Raw genomic sequence first — 18,447 nt, forward strand, 5'->3', positions numbered from 1 at the left:
CCACTACAGTTGTTTTGACAGATGTTGTTTTTGTTGTTGGTGATTTTGCTGGAGGCTCACTCCCCCGCTTTAAATTCCTCGGTCGCTGTGATCAGTCTCCACTCAGGTCCGCCCCTGCTGCTTCTTGGTCTAACCAGAGCTTTTTATAACAGTAATGTAACTTTCACCCCTTAGTATTCCAGCCCTCCTGAGATAACACCAACATCTCCTAATCCTGTTAAACTGTTCTTTCAGTACCTGTCCACTAGCTTTTCGTGATTTCTCTATTTGGACCCCGAAATATCTCTGCTCATCCATAGTTCTGAGTTTCTTGCTATTTCTGGCTTTTAAAAGCCTATAGATGGTAGGGAGCTCTGAGGGACCAAAGACATCCCATAGCTCTTGGCAAGGAATGAGTTAAAGAGTAGGAGACGGTGAGAATAAGCCTGGATTTGAACCCAGTGTAGGCAGGCATGAGGAGCTCAGAGCAGACAGAATTAAATTAAGAGTAATGACCACAGCAGGAATAAACAGAGAGATATGAAAGGTTTCAGGTGAGAGGTAAATATATTAATTGTATTTTTATTGCTTTCATGTCCAACTGCAAATCATACAAGAGAGTGAGAATCAGATCTTAGATTGCAGCCATTCAACAGCAGCTGGATCCAACCAGATGCAAACAGGGTTCTGCTTTTCAGCAGCTCCTACATTCTTGGTGTGCGCGGATAATGAAATGTTGACACGGAGAAGAGCAATTTGGCCCACTGGTCAGTCCGCGTCCTGGGGTCACCCACTGCGGCCGGACCGCGTCCTGGGGTCACCCACTGCGGCCGGACCGCGTCCTGGGGTCACCCACTGCGGCCGGACCGCGTCCTGGGGTCACCCACTGCGGCCGGACCGCGTCCTGGGGTCACCCACTGCGGCCGGACCGCGTCCTGGGGTCACCCACTGCGGCCGGACCGCGTCCTGGGGTCACCCACTGTGGTCAGCCCATCTCATTCCGAAACAACCTTTTACCCGAATCTTGTTCGGCTCAGTACTGAGGGAGTGCTGCAGTGCTGGAGGTGCTGTCTTTCAGCTGAGGCCTGTGGGCCCTCTCAGGCGGACGTAAAAGATCCCATAGCTATTATTTCAAAGCAGAGCAGAGGAGTTCTCGGTGGTCTGGCCAATATTCATCCCTCAACCATCATCACTAAAAAAGGATTATCTGGTCATTTATCACACTGCTGCCAGTGGGAGCTTGCTGTGCACAAACTGGCTGACACATCTCTTACATTTCAAAAGTACTTCATTGTCTGTAAAGAACTTTGAGATGTCCTGATGCAAACTAATCATATAAAACAATCACGAACAAACGCAGTGACCGAGCAGCAGAGAGAGTGCTTCAGTTCTGAAACATCACAGGATCAGTACCAAACAGGCACAGACTCCAACATGCATGGGAGGGAATGAATGTTGAGAGAGATGCGCGCATAAGACAGGGAGGGCGCGAGGGAGAAAGATGAGCTGCATGCTGAGTCTGAGCCCCACTGCAAAAGTTCTAACAAATGTTATAATAGGAGACTCTCTCTGCCTTCAGATCAGTTACAATAACTAATCACGCACAGCAGTCTTCAGTCACTCTTTAGTGATTAAACATTCCTCTTTCAAAATATTCTCTGCCCAAATCAATGGGTTCAGAGTTACAGGCAGAGCAGTGAAGTAACCAGTGTACAAAAATAAAATGGCCTCTCCCTCCAAAATGGCCTCTGTCCCACCCAAATTTTAACTGGATGCTCCCAATCTCAGCTGGGAGGGAGAGGGCAAGGAGGAGTCTGACAGACTCAGCCACAGGAGTCTCTCTATATGTAGAAATCACTCCTGTGACCCACATGATTCAAACCCAGAAACCAGGAGGAGGACAGAACTTATGATTCAGAGTTGGAGGGCAGTTGAGGGGGAGAGGGGAGGGCTATTGTGACTTAGAACACCTTCCCATAAGAGACAGGCAGCATCAGTGTCCAATTATCACAGGTATAGATACAACACAGGGTTAGATACAGAGTAAAGCTCCCTCTACACTGCCCCCATCACGTCACTGGTGGGATGAAGGTGAAGGCAAACTGAGATGAGTCCTCCCCGTACGCAGCCATGTTGGCTGCTCAGCATGTGTCTCAGAGATGCAAGGAGCTGGGGATCACTGCCCTGCACATCAAACTGCGCGCCACTGGAGGCAACAGGACCAAAACTCCTGGACCCGGTGCACAGTCAGCCCTGAGAGCTCTGGCTCGATCTGGGATGAAAATTGGCTGAATTGAGGATGTTACTCCCATTCCGTCGGACAGCACTCGCAGAAAGGGAGGTCGCAGATGTCGTTTGTAAATGTTTTCTGCATGTACCAGTACAACTAATAAAAGAGTTCTACTGATATAAAAAAAAACGGGGTTAGATACAGAGTAAAGCTCCCTCTACACTGTCCCCATCAAACACTCCCAGGACAGGTACAGCACGGGTTAGGTACAGAGTAAAGCTCCCTCTACACTGTCCCCATCAAACACTCCCAGGACAGGTACAGCACAGGTTAGGTACAGAGTAAAGCTCCCTCTACACTGTCCCATCAAACACTCCCAGGACAGATTGAGCATGGGTTAGATACAGAGTAAAGCTCCCTCTACACTGTAAAAAGAAAGAAAAAAAAAAAAAGAGGGAAAAAAAAATGGGTTAAATACGGAGTAAAGCTCCCTCTACACTGTCCCATCAAACACTCCCAGCACAGGTACAGCATGAGGTTAGATACAGACTCTGTATTAGGAAGTGTCAGTCTGTGAATGGGGCTGCTTCCAGTGACCAACTGGGGCCTGAAAGCGAGGAAGCAGCAATAGAAAAAGTGCAGAGTTTGAATGAAGATAGGCTGAATGCCGGGCAAGTTCCGGTCCATATGGAATCTTTTGAAGGGTTGGAATATAATCCCCTTCCCTCCCAATAGTCCCATTTTCATTTCACTATGGAGAAGGGGTGGTGTTTCTAAGACCCACCATCACCAGCCCTTTGCCTCCGGCCCGCCGTTCAATCCTCAGCTGCCATTTCCTGGTCTGAGACCTGCTCCGGAGAGAGTGCCTGCAGGTTGTTGATGCGGATGCTGGTGATGCCGGGGCAGGTCGCCATTAGGCTGCTGATTCCAGGTAGCGTCACGCCCGTCCCATCGAGGTTCACCTGGCTCACCTTGGTCTGGCTGAGGTGCTTCAGGCCTGGAAACCAGAGCACACGAGGGGCAGTCAGCTCAATCTGCGAGAATTTAAGCCACACCCTCAGGCCAGTCTGGTTGAGCTGAGGGTGCAACTTATGTCGCATTACACAGAAATACAGAAACAGACTGCTCAACACAAACAGTTCTCCATACGAGCAGTATCCTAAACCCAGGTACTTGCCCTATTCCTGCATTCCTTTATCATCCTTTACCTTCAATCATTTATCTTACCAGTTCTTCAATGGTCTCTGCTCCAATCACTAATATTGGGAGTGAATTTCACCCTCTCTCAACCCTCTGAGGAAAAGAATTCTCTCTTTCTCCATTCTAAATCTCTCTTATTTAATCTTACATCTATGCCCCCCCTGCTCCAGCTCTGCCAATCACTAGTAACAGTGTTTCTATCCACTTTGTCCCACCCTTTCATAATTTTACACACCTCTATCACATCATCCCTTAACCTCCCCTGCTCCAACAAAACCACCCCCAATATATTTCAGGTCTTTCATTTCCTCACAGCAGACTGCATCCTGGTGAATCTGTGCTGTTCTGCTCAACATTCTTCTCCCATTGTGGGACTCGAAACTGCATGCAGTGCCCTGATCTGTTCACCCCATTCCCATTCCGGCTCTCTCCCAACTCAGCGTCACAGGAAAATGGCAGTTCAGGAGTCGAGCAAAATTCCAACAACCAAAACTGTTCCCGACTTCATGTCAGAATCAAGAGAGTCCCGTTGCAGAAGAACATTACAGGGATGTCACAGGATGCTCACTACACAAACCTGTCTATTCTGACACACTACTAGGTTCAGGTTAAAAGCATTGGTTGGATTTATTTACGAGTTAGTTGGTGAACTTTTAGAATCCACAAAATGGGATGAAATTAGAGAAATAGGAGACGGTCGGCATGGATTTTTAAAAGGCAGGTCTTGCTTGATCAAACATGGAATCCTTTAGAGAATTAATAGCAAGGAAAAACAGTACAGATAATTTATATAATTTTCAAAGAGTATGGGATAGGCACCATACAAGAGACTTAAAATCAAAAGGAATGGTAACGTAGGAATTACTGGATGAAAAAAAACCAAGATCCATCTAATTCAACTTTGACCTTCCTGGTGGTTACATTATCCAATGATAATGGAGTTATTGACTAATCACAGCGATGAATCTCTTTCAGTTAGATAGCAGAGGCAGACATGAGGTGAGGAAAACCCCCAATGCTGGAGAGATTTCAGAACCAAAAATCCAAATTTACCTGTACCTCCCAAGCACATTACACTCACCAGACGTCGTGTCTCCAATTACTCATACATGGTGTTCCAAAATCTTATTTTCCAGAGATAAATCTATCTAATTTACCTTTAAATGAATACTAACTGTGTCCACTGGGGAGTCTGTTCCATTGAGTGACTACTCGCTGACTGAAATATTGTTTCTATGGGCTAGTTTTAAATATCCCCCCTTCAAGCTCAGGCTGTGTTCTTCTGGTTCTGGTCAAGGTGAAAGAGTTTGTCGTGGTCTGAATGCATGGGTCAGTGCTCATATGGTGAGACTGGGCACTGGGGCAGAGATAAAGGAGAGAACTTCAGTTAAGAAGCAGCAGCCTGTTGGGGGAAGGAGAGGAGAGTACCTCGATCAGTGATGCGAGTCCGACTTAAGTTCAATTTCACCAGTTGTTTGCAGTGCAGCAGTCCCTGTGTCACCACAGTGTCACCAACACGCGTCGATGCCAGGCTCAAGACCTGCAGTTAAACATGTTAAATGCAGCACCATTAGACACCCTATTCCAGCAACAGAAGAACCAACTAACCTTCCTCTCCTGTCCATGCTCACTCCCCTCCAAACGCACCCACCTGCTTTTCAAATGGCTGCTGGACTGGAGCCAGGTCCCAGAACCCCAGGAAGCCGATACTAGAAGCTTAAAGCTAACCAGATTCTGGTCCATGGGCCATATGAGGTCACTAATAGAGCCTCATCATTGCGGGAGAAGCTTCTAATTAGTACATTGAATTTACAGCACAGAAACAAGGCCATTCGGCCCAATTAGTCCATGCTCCAAACAATCCTCCTCCCGGGCCTCTTCATCTCACCCTATCAACATATCCTTCTATTCCTTTCTTCCTCATGTTTATCTCACTTCCCCTTAAATGTATCTATACTATATTGACTTCAATCATTCCGTGTGCTGGCGAGTTCCACATTCTCACCACTCTCTGGGTAAAGATGTTGCCCCTAAATTCCCTATTGGATTTATTAGTGATTATTTTATATTGATGGCATCAAGTTTTGGTCTCTCCCACAAGTGGAAACATCTTTTCTACATCTACCTTATCAACCCCATCATTATTTTAAAGATCTCCATCAGGTCACCCCTCAGCCTCCTCTTTTCTAGTGCCTAGAGCCTGTTCATCCTTGGAAAATATTTATCCATCATTAGCTCCCCCAGCCCATCCCAGGCTCTGAGCCTCTCAGTAATTGCTCTTAAAATGACCACCAGAGCATGTAAGGGGGCAATAGGCCACTGACCCAGTGTCTGTGACAACGGAAAGAGATTCAGCACCAAACCCTCCCTCCACCCCCCAGTCTGCCCTTCCCTGGTACACATGCTCTCACCCTCCTCCTCGCACTCCCCCTCATTCCTTACACCGCCTCACCAACACCTCTCCTTTGCGTGCCCCCTCTCCCTCCAGCCCCATCCCTCGCACACCCTATTTCTCTGTTCCTCGCATACTCTCTCTCTCAGGTTTCTAACTCAGCTTTTTAACTGGTTTTCTCTGGGAATTGAATCCTTTTCACAGGGAACCATTTGTACCATTAATTTTGTCACTTTTCTTCATCCTCTCCATATTGATTCCTAGACCACCTTGAAGGTGCGATGATATACAGCCATTACAACACAGGAGGAGGCCATTCAGCCCATTGAGTGCATGCCAGCTCTCTCTAGGGCAATCCAGTCAGTTCCATTCCCTATAGCCCTGCAAGTTTATTTCCTTCAAATGTCCATCCAATTTCCTTTTGAAATTATTCATTGTCTCCACTTCTACCACCATCGTAGGCAGAGTGTTCCAGGTCATTACCACCCACTGTGTAAAAAAAGTTCTTCCTCACATCCCCCCGGCAGCTCTTACCCAAAACCTTCAATCTGTGTCCCCTAGTCCTAGTACCATCATCTAATGGGAACAGCTTTTTGTCTAACTTATCTAAGCCTGTCATAATCTTGTACACCTCTATCAAAACTCCTCTCAATCTCCTTTTCTCCAAGCAGAACAACCCCATCTTTTCCAACCTAACCTTGTAGCTAAAATCCTCCATCCCTGGAACCATTCTGGTAAATCTCCTCTGCAGCCTCTCAAGGATGCTCACATCGTTCCTAAAGTGTGGTGACCAGAACTGGACACAATACTCCAGTTGGGGCCTAACCAGAGCTTTATAAAGGTTACGCATAACTTCCCTGCTTTTGTACTCAATGCCTCTATTTATGAATCCCAAGATCAATTTGCTTTACTAACCACTCTCTCAATATGTCCTGTCACCTTCAAAGATCGATGCACATGGATCCCCAGGTCCCTCTTCAGAACTATGTCATTAAGTCAAATATTACCTCTCCCTATCGCCAAATGCATCGTCTCCCACTTCTCTGTATTAAATTCCATCTGCCGCTTGTCTGCCCATTCTGCTAGCCGATATCCAAGTGTGAGGTCAACCACTTGATTCAAGCCAGTAAAATAGGATTTTTTTGTAAATGGCAAGGGACTAATGAGCAAAACAAAGAGTCTGTGTACACAAATCACTAAAAGCTGGTGCACAGGTAGAAAACACTATCAAAAAAAGCTGATGGAATCCTGGCCTGTATCTCAAGCGGGTTGGATTGCAGAGAGGAGGAAATTTTGATTTAGTTGTACAAAGCTTTGGATAGTGGTTATTGTTACTGGGCCAATAATCCAGAGAATGTGAGCTCAAATCCCACCTGGGCAAGTCTGAGAATTGGAATTCAGTTTAAAATATCTGGAAAATAAAATTCTGATTTCAGTGGAAGTCAACTGAAGCTGTCAAGTGAAGCTGTCGACTGTCGTCAAAATCCTTCTGGTTCATTAGTGCCCTTTAAAGAAGGAAATCTGCCGTCCTTAACTAGTCTGGCCTATATGTGGTTGACTCTGAACTGTCCCCCGATTGGCCTTGCAAGACACTCCACTGCACAGGGCAACAATGGGTGGGCAATAAATGCCAGCCTGGCCAGGGAGGCCCAGCTTCCTCACACTGTATCTGTGGCTATATTTCTTCCTGACCTGTAAATGAGGCAGGCTCCTGATACATCGAGCCACTCCCTTGCTGCTGACGTTCGTGCGGTCGAGGCAGAGTTCCTCAAGGTCTTTCAGAGGCTGCAGGTGAACTAATCCAGCGTCTGTCACCAGTGTGTTACTGAGGGAAAGCTTGGTCAACCTACAAGAACAGAGGGCACCCATTAGCGAGCTGCTGTCTGACCAGAACACAAACCATCAACATTTAAAAAACAAGGAACACGTGCACGAACGCACACCGCGTGCTTACAAGTCCCTGTTCCAGCAGGCACTGCCACATTGGGATCAGAACAGTCAGGATGGCACATGGTGAGGGTTGGGGCTGAAGTGTCACTGGATAGAGATCAGAGGCAAGGCTCCATGACAGACCCGTGCCCGATCAGTTCCTCGACTCTCTCAGGACAGACCCGTGCCCGATCAGTTCCTCGCCTCTCTCAGGACAGACCCGTGCCCGATCAGTTCCTCGCCTCTCTCAGGACAGACCCGTGCCCGATCAGTTCCTCGACTCTCTCAAGACAGACCCATGCCCAATCAGTTCCTCGACTCTCTCAGGACAGACCCGTGCCCGATCAGTTCCTCAACTCTCTCAGGAGAAACAGGAATCAAAGATTAGCAGGCAAAACTGTAATGGTACAATGGGCTGCCTTGAAAAAGGAGGTAGTTTGGGTACAGCCGAGGTACATTCCCACTAGGGGGAAAGATAGAAGAAACGAATTCAGAGCTCCCTGGATGACGAAAGAGATAAAATAAAATGAAGCAGAAAAAGGGAGCGTATGACAGATGTCAGCTGGATAAAACAATTGAGAACCAGGCTAAACATAGAAGGTTCAGAGGGGAAGTGAAAAAACAAATAGGAGAAGCAAAGAGAGAGTATGAGAAGAGACTGGCAGCTAACATAAAAGGAAATCCTGAAGTCTTCTATAGGTGTATATGTAGTAAAAAGGTGGTAAAAAGAGTGGGCCATTTAGAGACCTAAAAGGGGACTTACGCATGGAGGCAGGGGGCAAGGCTGAGGTACTAAATGAGTACTTTGCATCTGTCTTTACCAAGGAAGATGCTGCCCAAGTCATAGTGAAAGAGGAAGTAGTTGAGACACTGGATGGGCTAAAAATTGATAAAGAGGAGGTATTAGATAGGCTGGCTGTATTTAATGTTGATAAGTCACCAGGACCGGATGAGATGCATCAAGGATACTTAGGGAAGTAAGGGTGGAAATTGTGGAGGCACTGGCCATAACCTTTCAATCCTCCTTAGATACAGGGATGGTGCCAGAGGACTGGAGAATTGCAAAAGGATAAGCCCACCAACTACAGGCCAGTCAGTTTAACCTCAGTGATGGGAAAGCTTTTAGAAGCAATAATTCAGGACAAAATTAACAGTCACTTGGACAAATGTGGATTAATTAATGAAAGCCAGCACAAATTTGTTAAAGGCAAATTATGTTTAACTAACTTTCTTGAGTTTTTTGATGAGGTAACGGAGAGGGCTGATGAAGGTAATGCGGTTGATGTGACGTACATGGATTTCCAAAAAGCATTTGATAAAGTGCCACGTGCTTGCCAGCAACGTTAGAGCCCATGGAATAAAAGGGACAGTGCCAGTACAGATAAGAAATTGGCTGAGTGACAGGAAACAGAGTAGTGGTGAACGGTTGTTTTTCGGACGGGAGAAAAGTATATAGTGGGGGCTCCCCAGGGGCCAGTGTTAGGACCACTGTTATTCTTGATTTATATCAATGAGCTAGACTTGGGTGTACAGGGCACAACTTCAAAATATGCAGATGACACAAAACTTGGAAGTATTGTAAACTGTGAGGAGGATAGTGGTAAACCTTAAGAGGTTTACCAGGATGTTGCCCGGTCTGGAGGGCATTAGCTATGAGGAGAGGTTGGATAAACTCGGATTGTTTTCACTGGAACGACGGAGGTGGAGGGGCGACATGAGAGAGGTTTACAAAGTTATGAGCAGCATGGACAGAGTGGATAGTCAGAAACTTTTTCCCAGGGTGGAAGAGTCAGTTACTAGGGGACATACGTTTAAGGTGAGAGGGGCAAAGTTTAGAGGGGATGTGCGAGACAAGTTCTTTACACAGAGGGTGGTGAGTGCCTGGAACTTGCTGCCGGGGGAGATGGTGGAAGCAGGTACGATAATGACGTTTAAGAGGCATCTTGACAAATACATGAATAGGATGGAAACAGAGGGATACGGTCCCCGTAAGTGAAGAAGGTTTTAGTTTAGGCAGGCATCAAGATCGGCACAGGCTTGGAGGGCCGAATGGCCTGTTCCTGTGCAGTACTATTCTTTGTTCTAGGACATAGGCTGGTAGAATGGGCAGGCACATGACATATGAAATTTAATGCAGAGAAATGTGAAGTGATTCATTTTGGTAAGAAGAATGAGGAGAGACAGTATAAAGGGTACAATTCTAAAGTGGGTGCAGGAGCAGAGAGACCTAGGGGTATATGTGTACAAATCAGTGAAGGTTGCAGGGCAGGTTGAGAAAGTGGCTAATAAAGCATATGGGATCCTGGGCTTTATAAATATGGGCATAGACAAGGACAAGAAATTTATCGTAAACCTGTATAAAACATTGGTTCAGCCTCAACTGGAGTATTGTGTCCAGTTCTTTTCCTTTATTAGTTCATTGCACATGGGCGTCCCTGGCTAGGCCAGCATTTATTGCCCATCCCTAATTGCCCTTGAACGGAGTGGCTTGCTAGGCCATTTCAGAGGGCAGATAAGAGACAACCACATTGTTGTGGGTCTGGAGTTCGCTGTCGGGCAGACCAGGTAAATTTGGCAGATTTCCTTCCCGAAAGGGCATTATTGAACCAGATGTTTTTTTTTCTACAACCATTGATAATAGTTTCATGGTCACCAGTAGACTAGCTTTTAATTCCAGATTTATTAATTGAATTCAAATTTCACCATCTGCCATGGTGAGATTTGAATCCATGTCCCCACAGCATTAGCCTGGGCCTCTAGATTACTAGTCCAGTGACAAAAGCACTGCACATTGCCTCCCTGGGCACCACATGGCAGGCAGTGACTGGTGGGGTACCGCAGCGATAGTGCTAGGACCCTAGCTATTCACAATATACGATTTAGATGAGGGAACTAAATGTAATATCTCCAAATTTACAGATGACACAAAACTGGGTGGGTGAGTTGTGAGGAGGATGCAGAGAGGCTTCAGGGTGATTTGGACAAGTTGAGTGAGTGGGCTAATGCATGTATAATGTGGATAAATGTGAGGTTTTCCACTTTGGCAGCAAAAACAGGAAGACAGATTATCTGAACGGCTATAAACTGAGACAGGGGAATATGCAACGAGACCTGGGTGTTCTCATACACCAGTCACTGAAGGTAAGCATGCAGGTGCAACAGTTTCAAGTATTCAGTTCTGAATACTGAGGAAAGTGATGCTTTACCTGGGGAGTTGAGCCACAGCCAAGTCCATGGCAGCAGGGGTGGCTCAGATGCACTGCAGGGTACAGAGAAGACTGGAAGAGCCATAGTGATAGGTGATTCATTAGTCAGGGGAACAGACAGGTGTTTCTGTGGCCACAGACGTAAATCCAAGATGGTGTGTTGCCTTCCTGGTGCCAGTGTCAACGATGTCACTGAGTGGCTGCAGAGCAGCCTGAAGGGGGTGGGTGAGCAGCCAGCAGTCGTGGTCCACATCGGAACCAATGACATAGGTAGAAAGAGGGACGTGGTCTTGCAGTCAGAATTTAGGGAGCGAGGTAAGAAATTAGCAAGCAGGACCTCAAAAGTAGTAATCTCCGGATTACTCCCAGTGCCACGTGCAAGTGAGTATAGAAATAGAAGGATAAGACAGATGACTGCGTGGCTGGTGCAGGAGGGAAAGCTTCAGATTCCTGGGATATTGGGAGTGGTTCTGGGGGTGATGGGACCTGTACAGGCCGGATGGGTTGCATCTGAACAGAGCCGGGACTGAGTTCCTTGCGAGACGCTTTGCTAGTACTGTTAGGGAGGGTTTAAACTAGTTTGGCGGGGGGAACTGAAGGTAAACTCAGCTGGGACAAAATCAGAAATTAAAATGGAAGGTGGAAAATTAATGGATGAGTCTGGAAGACAGAGGAAACGAAGGTTAGTAAATAAAAAAAAAGAGTTTGGCAGTGCTCAAGGGTATCTATTTCAATAAAAGCAAAAGCAAATAAAGCAGATGAGCTGAGGGCACAGATAGACAAGTGGCAGTATGATATCATAGTGATTAAAAGGAGGGACAGGAATGGTAGCTCAACGTTCCTGGTTGCAGGGTTTTCAGATGCGAAAGGGAGAGGGACAAGAAAGGAGGGGAGTGGCAATTCTGGTCAAGGAAACTATTATAGCTGTGAGGAGGGATGATATGTTGGAAGGTTCATCAAATGAGGCCATATGGATTGAGCTAAGCAACAAAAAAGGGGCAATCACACTGCTGGGAGAGTACTGCAGACCCCCCAAACAGTCAGAGGGAGATAGAAGAGCAGATATGTAGGCAAATCTCTGAGAAGTGTAAGAACAATAGGGCAGTAATAGTAGGGGATTTTAATTACTCCAATATTAACTGGGATAGTTTTAGTGTGAAAGGAATTGAGGGAGCAGAATTCTTGAGGTGCATTCAGGAGACCTTTTTTGCCCAGTATGTAGCAAGTCCAACAAGAGAGGGTGCAGTTTTAGACTTAGTTTTAGGAAATGAAGACAGGCAGATGGAAGGAGTGGCAGTGGGAGAGCATTTTGGTGGTAGTGATCATAATTCAGTCAGTTTTAACATAATTATGGAAAAGAACAGAGATAGAACAGGAGTTAGAGTTCACAATTGGGGCAAGGCCAATTTTACTAAACTGAGGAGTGATTTAGTGAAAGTGCACTGGAAACAGCTACTTGAAGATAAATCAGTGTCAGAACAGTGGGAGGCATTCAAATGGGAGATTCAAGGGGTTCAGGGTAAACATGTTCCCACAAAGAAAAAGGGTGAGGCTGCCAAATCTAGAACCCCATGGATGTCACGAAGCCTACAGGGTAAAATAAGGAAGAAAATGAAAGCTCATGTCCAACACCGAGAACTCAATGCTACAGAGAGGAGTATAGCAAGTGGAGGGGGGAATTCAAAATGGAAATTAGCAAAGAGAGGGCATGAAAAAATATTGGCAAGCAAAATCAAGGTGAACCCAAAGATGTTTTACCAATACATTAAAAGTAAGAGGATAACTAAGGAGAGAGTAGGGCTCATAAAAGACCAAAAAGGTAACCTATGTGTAGGAATGCAAGATATTGGTATGGCTCGTAATTAATAATATGCGTCTGTCTTCACAAAAGAGAGGAACGATGCAGATATTGTAGTTAAGGAGGAAAAATGTGATGTGATAAACATAGGGAGAGAGGAAGTATTAATGGGATTAGCATCCTTGAAAGTTGATAGATCACCAGAACCAGATGAAACGTATCCTAGGTTTGGTAAAAGCAAGAGGGGAAATAGCAGAGGGTCTGACCATCATTTTCCAGTCCTCACTGGATACAGGTGTGGTGCCAGAGGATTGGAGAATTGCTAACGTTGTACCTCTGTTTAAAAAGGGAGTGAAGGATAGACCGAATAATTACAGGCCAGTCAGTCTAACCTCCGTAGTGGGAAATTATTGGAATTATTTCTGAGAGACAGGATAAACTGTCACTTAGAAAGGCACGGATCAAGGACAGTAAGCTTGGATTTGTTAAGGGACGATCTTGGCTGACCAACTCGATCAAATTTTTTGAAGTAGTAACAAGGAAGAAAGACGAGGGTAGTGCAGTTGATGTGGTCTACATGGATTTTAGCAAGGCTTTTGACAAGGTCCCACATGGTAGACTGGTTAAAAAAATAAAATCCCATGGGATCCAGGGAAATGCAGCAAGGTGGATACAAAATTGGCTCAGTGGCAGGAAACAAAGGGTAATTGTTGACGGGTGTTTTAGTGACTGGAGGGCTGTTTCCAGTGGCGTTCCGTGGGTCCCCTGCTTTTTGTGGTGTACATTAACAATTTGGACATAAATGTAGGGGGCATGATCAAGAATTTTGCAGACGACACAAAGATTGGCCATGTGGTAGATAGCCAGGAGGATAGCTGTAGGCTGCAGAAAGATACTGATGGTCTGGTCAGATGGGCAGAAAAGTGGAAAATGGAATTTAACTTGGAGAAGTGTGAGGTGAAGCATTTGGGGAGTTCAAACAAGGCAAAGGAGTACAGGATTAATGGGAAAATACTGAGAAGCGTAGAGGAAGTGAGGGACCTCAGATCCCTGAAGGTAGCAGGACAGGTCGATAAGGTGGTTAAGAAGGCATATGGAATCCTTTCCTTTATTAGCCAAGGTATAGAATACAAGAGCAGGGAGGTTATGCTGGAACTGTATAACTCATTGGTTAGGCCACAACTTGAGTACTGTGTGCAGTTCTGGTCACCTCATTACAGAAAGGATGTAATTGCACTAGAGAGGGTACAGAGGAGATTTACGAGGATGTTGCCAGGACTGCAAAAATGCAGCTATGGGGAAAGATTGGATAGGCTGGGGTTGTCTCCTTGGAACAGAGAAGGCTGAGGGGAGATGATCAAGATGTACTAAATTTTGAGGGTCCTGGATAGAGTGGAGGTGAAGTCTATTCACCTTAGCAGAGAGGTCAGTGACGAGGAGGCATAGGTTTAAAGTGATTGGTAGAAAAATTAGAGGGGAGATGAGGAAACACTTTTTCACCGAGAGATGGTGATGGTCTAGAACTCACTGCCTGAAAGGGTATTTGAGGCAGAGACCCTCAACTCATTCAAAAGGAGTCTGGATATGCACCTCAAGTGCCGTAATCGGCAGGGCTACGGACCAATGCTGAAAGATGGAATTCGAATAGGTGGATCGTTTTTTGGCCGACACACACACAATAGGCCAAGCGGCCTCTTGCTGTGCCTTAACCTTTCTATGATTCTATTCAGGATGGGTCCTGTGCATCCCAGTACATGTTTTCCGCCACTCAGCCCTTCAGTATGGACAGTGTTAACATCCCGCAGCACCTGGTTGGAGGCCTGTGACTTACACACGCACTCTTCCTATCAGTCCAACCGTGACCCGCCATTTGCAGCATACTGAACCTGGTGCAAAGGAGGGTTGGAGAATAAGCAGGCAAACAGTTACCTCAGCAGCCTGGCGAGGTGGCTGACACCTTGGTCCGTGACCTGTGTGTAGTCGGTGAGGTCAAGTTCAATCAGTCGCTCCAGGAGAGACAGGAAGCAGAGTCCAGAGTCGCTCACTGTGTGCCTATCTGGCAGCTTAAGGTGAGTCAGATTCAGACCTGGGGCAGGAGTTGGGAACAAGGTGAGTGCTCTATGTCCTCGCTGCAACAATACACACCTTTCACGAGTAAAAATATTACAGTGCAGTATGTGAAACTTTAATCTGGTGCAAGAATAAGCCTGCTCAACAGTTAGAAACACATCGAAACTCAGGCTGTGTGCAGATATGTTACAAAATACAGAGTAAAGCTCCCTCTACACTGTCCCATCAAACACTCCCAGGACAGGTACAGCATGGGGTTAGATACAGAGTAAAGCTCCTTCTACACTGACCCATCAAACACTCCCAGGACAGGTACAGCATGGGGTTAGATACAGAGTAAAGCTCCCTCTACACTGCCCAATCAAACACTCCCAAGGACAGGTACAACACGGGGTTAGATACAGAGTAAAGCTCCTTCTACACTGATCCATCAAACACTCCCAGGACAGGTACAGCATGGGGTTAGATACAGAGTAAAGCTCCCTCTACACTGCCCACTCAAACACTCCCAGGACAGGTACAACACGGGGTTAGATACAGAGTAAAGCTCCTTCTACACTGATCCATCAAACACTCCCAGGACAGGTACAGTATGGGGTTAGATACATAAAAGGGGCCTGGGGTATAAAGGTCACCTTAAAAAAAAACGGGGTTAGATACAGAGTAAAGCTCCCTCTACGCTGCCCAATCAAACACTCCCAGGACAGGTACAGCACGGGGTTAGATACAGACTAAAGGCAGTGTGAGGGAGCCAACACTCAATGGGCTGGGATAGTCCTACGTTCACCTGATGCGAGACTGTGAAAAGCCAGTGGTGACTGTGGAGACTGTTACTGCTCAGTCTGATTGTGGTTGAGACTGTCGCTACCTAACCTGAGATAATCTGCAGCGTGACATCTCCGCTAAGTGACTGCAGTCCGGGAACACTGAGCGAGGACAGAGTTGGGTGAGAGCTCAGTGCCCGAAGCGAGCTCTCTGTGATGTTGGTATTGTCCAAGTGGAGGGTCTGTAGAGCTGGCAGGTCCTTCAGCGCTGACACATCACACACCTGGAGGTGAGGAGACAGAGGAAATAGTCGCAACTGGAAATGGACACACACACACGTTACCACTATCCTCCCCTGGCCTGATGCACGCATGCACGCATGCACACACACACGGACACATTAAAGCTATCCTCCCCTGGCCCAACATACACACACAGATATACACACACACCCCTTAACGCTTACCCCCAGCCCCAAAACACAGACGCACAATTAGAGTCAAAGTCATTGGGTCCATTGAGCCCATGCTGGCTCTCCATGGAGCGATGCAGTCAGGCCCACCTGCTGTCTCGATCCCTGAGGCCCTGAAAGTTAATTTCTATCAAGTGCCCATTCAACTTCCTCTTGAAATCACTGACTGTCTCCGCTTCCACCACCCTTGTGGGCAGCGAGTTCCAGGTCATTACCACTCACTGCGTAAAAAAGTTCTTCCTCATATTACCACCACATCTCTTGCCCAAAACCTTCAGTCTGTGTCCCCTAGCCCTCGTACCATCAGCTAATGGGAACAGTTTTTCCTTGTCTAATTTATCTAACCTGTCGTAATCTTGTACGGCTCTATCAAATCTCCCCGCAATCTCCGTTGTTCCACTTCCTTTAGCAACCTGGGACGTAAGCCATCCAGACCAGGTAACCTATCTGGCATAGCCAACCTTTTTAGTACCTCCCACTCAATTTTTATCCTATCCATTGCCTCTACTCTCTCTGCTTCTACTGATATGTTGTCAGCCTCTATTTCCTTAGTGAACACTGATACAAAGTACTCACTAAGTATATTAACCTTGCCCAGTGTCTCAAAGCATATATTACCTGCTTTGTCCCTGATAGACACCACTCCACCTCTTACTACCTGCTTACAATTTACATGCCAGTAGAAGATCTTTTATGTTAACTGCCATTCTATTTTCATATTCTCTCTTTGCCAGTCTTATTTTCCTTTTCACCTCCCCTCTCAACTTATTGTATATGGCCAGGTTCTCACTTGATGAGTTCAACTGACATGCATCATACACCCTCTTTTTTTGTTTCATCATCATCGCGATCTCTCTCGTCAACTAAGGAACCCCGTTCTTGGTTCCCCGACCTTTCACCCTTACTTGAAATTTTTTTTTAATTCATTCATGGGATGTGGGCATGGCTGGCTAGGCCAGCAATTATTGCCCATCGCTATTTGCCCCCGAGAAGGTGGAGGTGAGCCACCTATGTGGTGTCGGTAAACCCACAGTGCTGTTAGAAAGGAAGTTCCAGGATTTTGACCCAGCGACAGTGAAGGAACGGAGATATAGTTCCAAGTCAGGACGGTGTGTGTCTTGGAAGGGAACTTGCGGATGGTGGTGTTCCCATGCATTTGCTGCCCTTGTCCTTCTAGAGTCATAGAGTGATACAGCAGCAAAACAGGTCCTTCAGCCCAACGAGTCTGCGCCATCAACCACCCATTTATACTAATCCTACATTAATCCCATTTCCCTCTCACATCCCCACCTTCCCTCAATTCTCCTACCACCTACCTACACTAGGGGCAATTTACAATGGCCAATTTACCTATCAACTTGCAAGTCTTTGGCATGTGGGAGGAAACTGGAGCACCCGGAGGAAACCCATGTGGTCACAGGGAGAACTTGCAAACTCCACACAGGCAGTACCCAGAACTGAACCCGGGTCACTGGAGCTGTGAGGCTGCGGTGCTAACCACTGCGCCGCCCATAGGTGGTAGAGGTCGCGGGTTTGGAAGGTGCTGTCGAAGAAGCCTTGGTGATTAGCTGCAGTGCCTCTTGTAGATGGGACACACTGCTGTCACTGTGCGTCAGTGGTGGAGGGAGTGAATGCTGAAGTTTGTAGATGGGGTGCCAATCAAGTGGGCTGCTTTGTTCTGGACAGTGTCATGCTTCTTGAGTGTTGTTGGAGCTGCACCCATCCAGGAAAGTGGAGAGTATTCCATCACACTCCTGACTTGTGCCTTGTAGATGGTGGACAGGCTTTGGGAAGTCAGGAAGTGAGTTACTCGCTGCAGAATACCCAGCCTCTGTAGCCACATGGCTGATCCAGTTCAGTTTCTGGTCAATGGTAACCCCACAGGATGATGATAGTGGGGATTCAGCGATGCTAATGCCATTAAATGTCAAAGGAGAAATGGATGGATTCTTTCTTGTTGGAGATGGTCATTGCCTGGCACTTGTGTGGCGTGAATGTAACTTGCCACTTATCAGCCGAAGCCTGAATGTTGTCCAGGACTTGCTGCATATGGACATGGACTGCTTCAGTATCTGAGGAGTCGCGAATGGTGCTGAACATTGTGCAATCATTCCCACTTCTGACCTTATGATGGAGGGAAAGTCATTAATGAAGCAACTGAAGATGGTTGGACCTAGGGCACTACACTGAGGAACTTTAGTAGCCATGTCCTGGGACTGAGATGATTGACCTCCAACAACCACAGCCATCTTCTTTGTGCTAGGTATGACTCCAGCCAGCAGAGAGTTTCCCCCCCACCCCCCCGATTCTCATTGACTCCAGTTTTGCTAGGGCTCCTTGATACCATACTGAGTCAAATGCTGCCTTGATGTCACCTCAGCTCTTGAGTCCATGTTTGGACCAAGG

At 46.6% G+C, this 18,447-nt stretch overlaps 1 protein-coding gene across 1 annotated transcript in view; it reads right to left on the bottom strand.

Annotated features, from left to right (window-relative positions):
- Positions 1–534: 534 nt before the first annotated feature.
- The window catches only part of si:ch73-173p19.1 (uncharacterized), a 97,780-nt gene continuing 79,867 nt past the window's right edge, over positions 535–18,447 (bottom strand). Inside the window, exons 11-15 of the mRNA XM_068031068.1 lie at positions 15,678–15,852; positions 14,664–14,820; positions 7,494–7,647; positions 4,838–4,949; positions 535–3,206 (exon numbers count right to left, since the gene is read on the bottom strand). Of these exons, the coding sequence (XP_067887169.1) occupies positions 3,025–3,206; positions 4,838–4,949; positions 7,494–7,647; positions 14,664–14,820; positions 15,678–15,852 (780 nt within the window). The 3' untranslated portion in view covers positions 535–3,024. The remainder of the gene's footprint in view (positions 3,207–4,837; positions 4,950–7,493; positions 7,648–14,663; positions 14,821–15,677; positions 15,853–18,447) is intronic.

Source organism: Heterodontus francisci, chromosome 5, assembly GCF_036365525.1.
Source record: "Heterodontus francisci isolate sHetFra1 chromosome 5, sHetFra1.hap1, whole genome shotgun sequence".
Taxonomy (NCBI): domain Eukaryota; kingdom Metazoa; phylum Chordata; class Chondrichthyes; order Heterodontiformes; family Heterodontidae; genus Heterodontus; species Heterodontus francisci.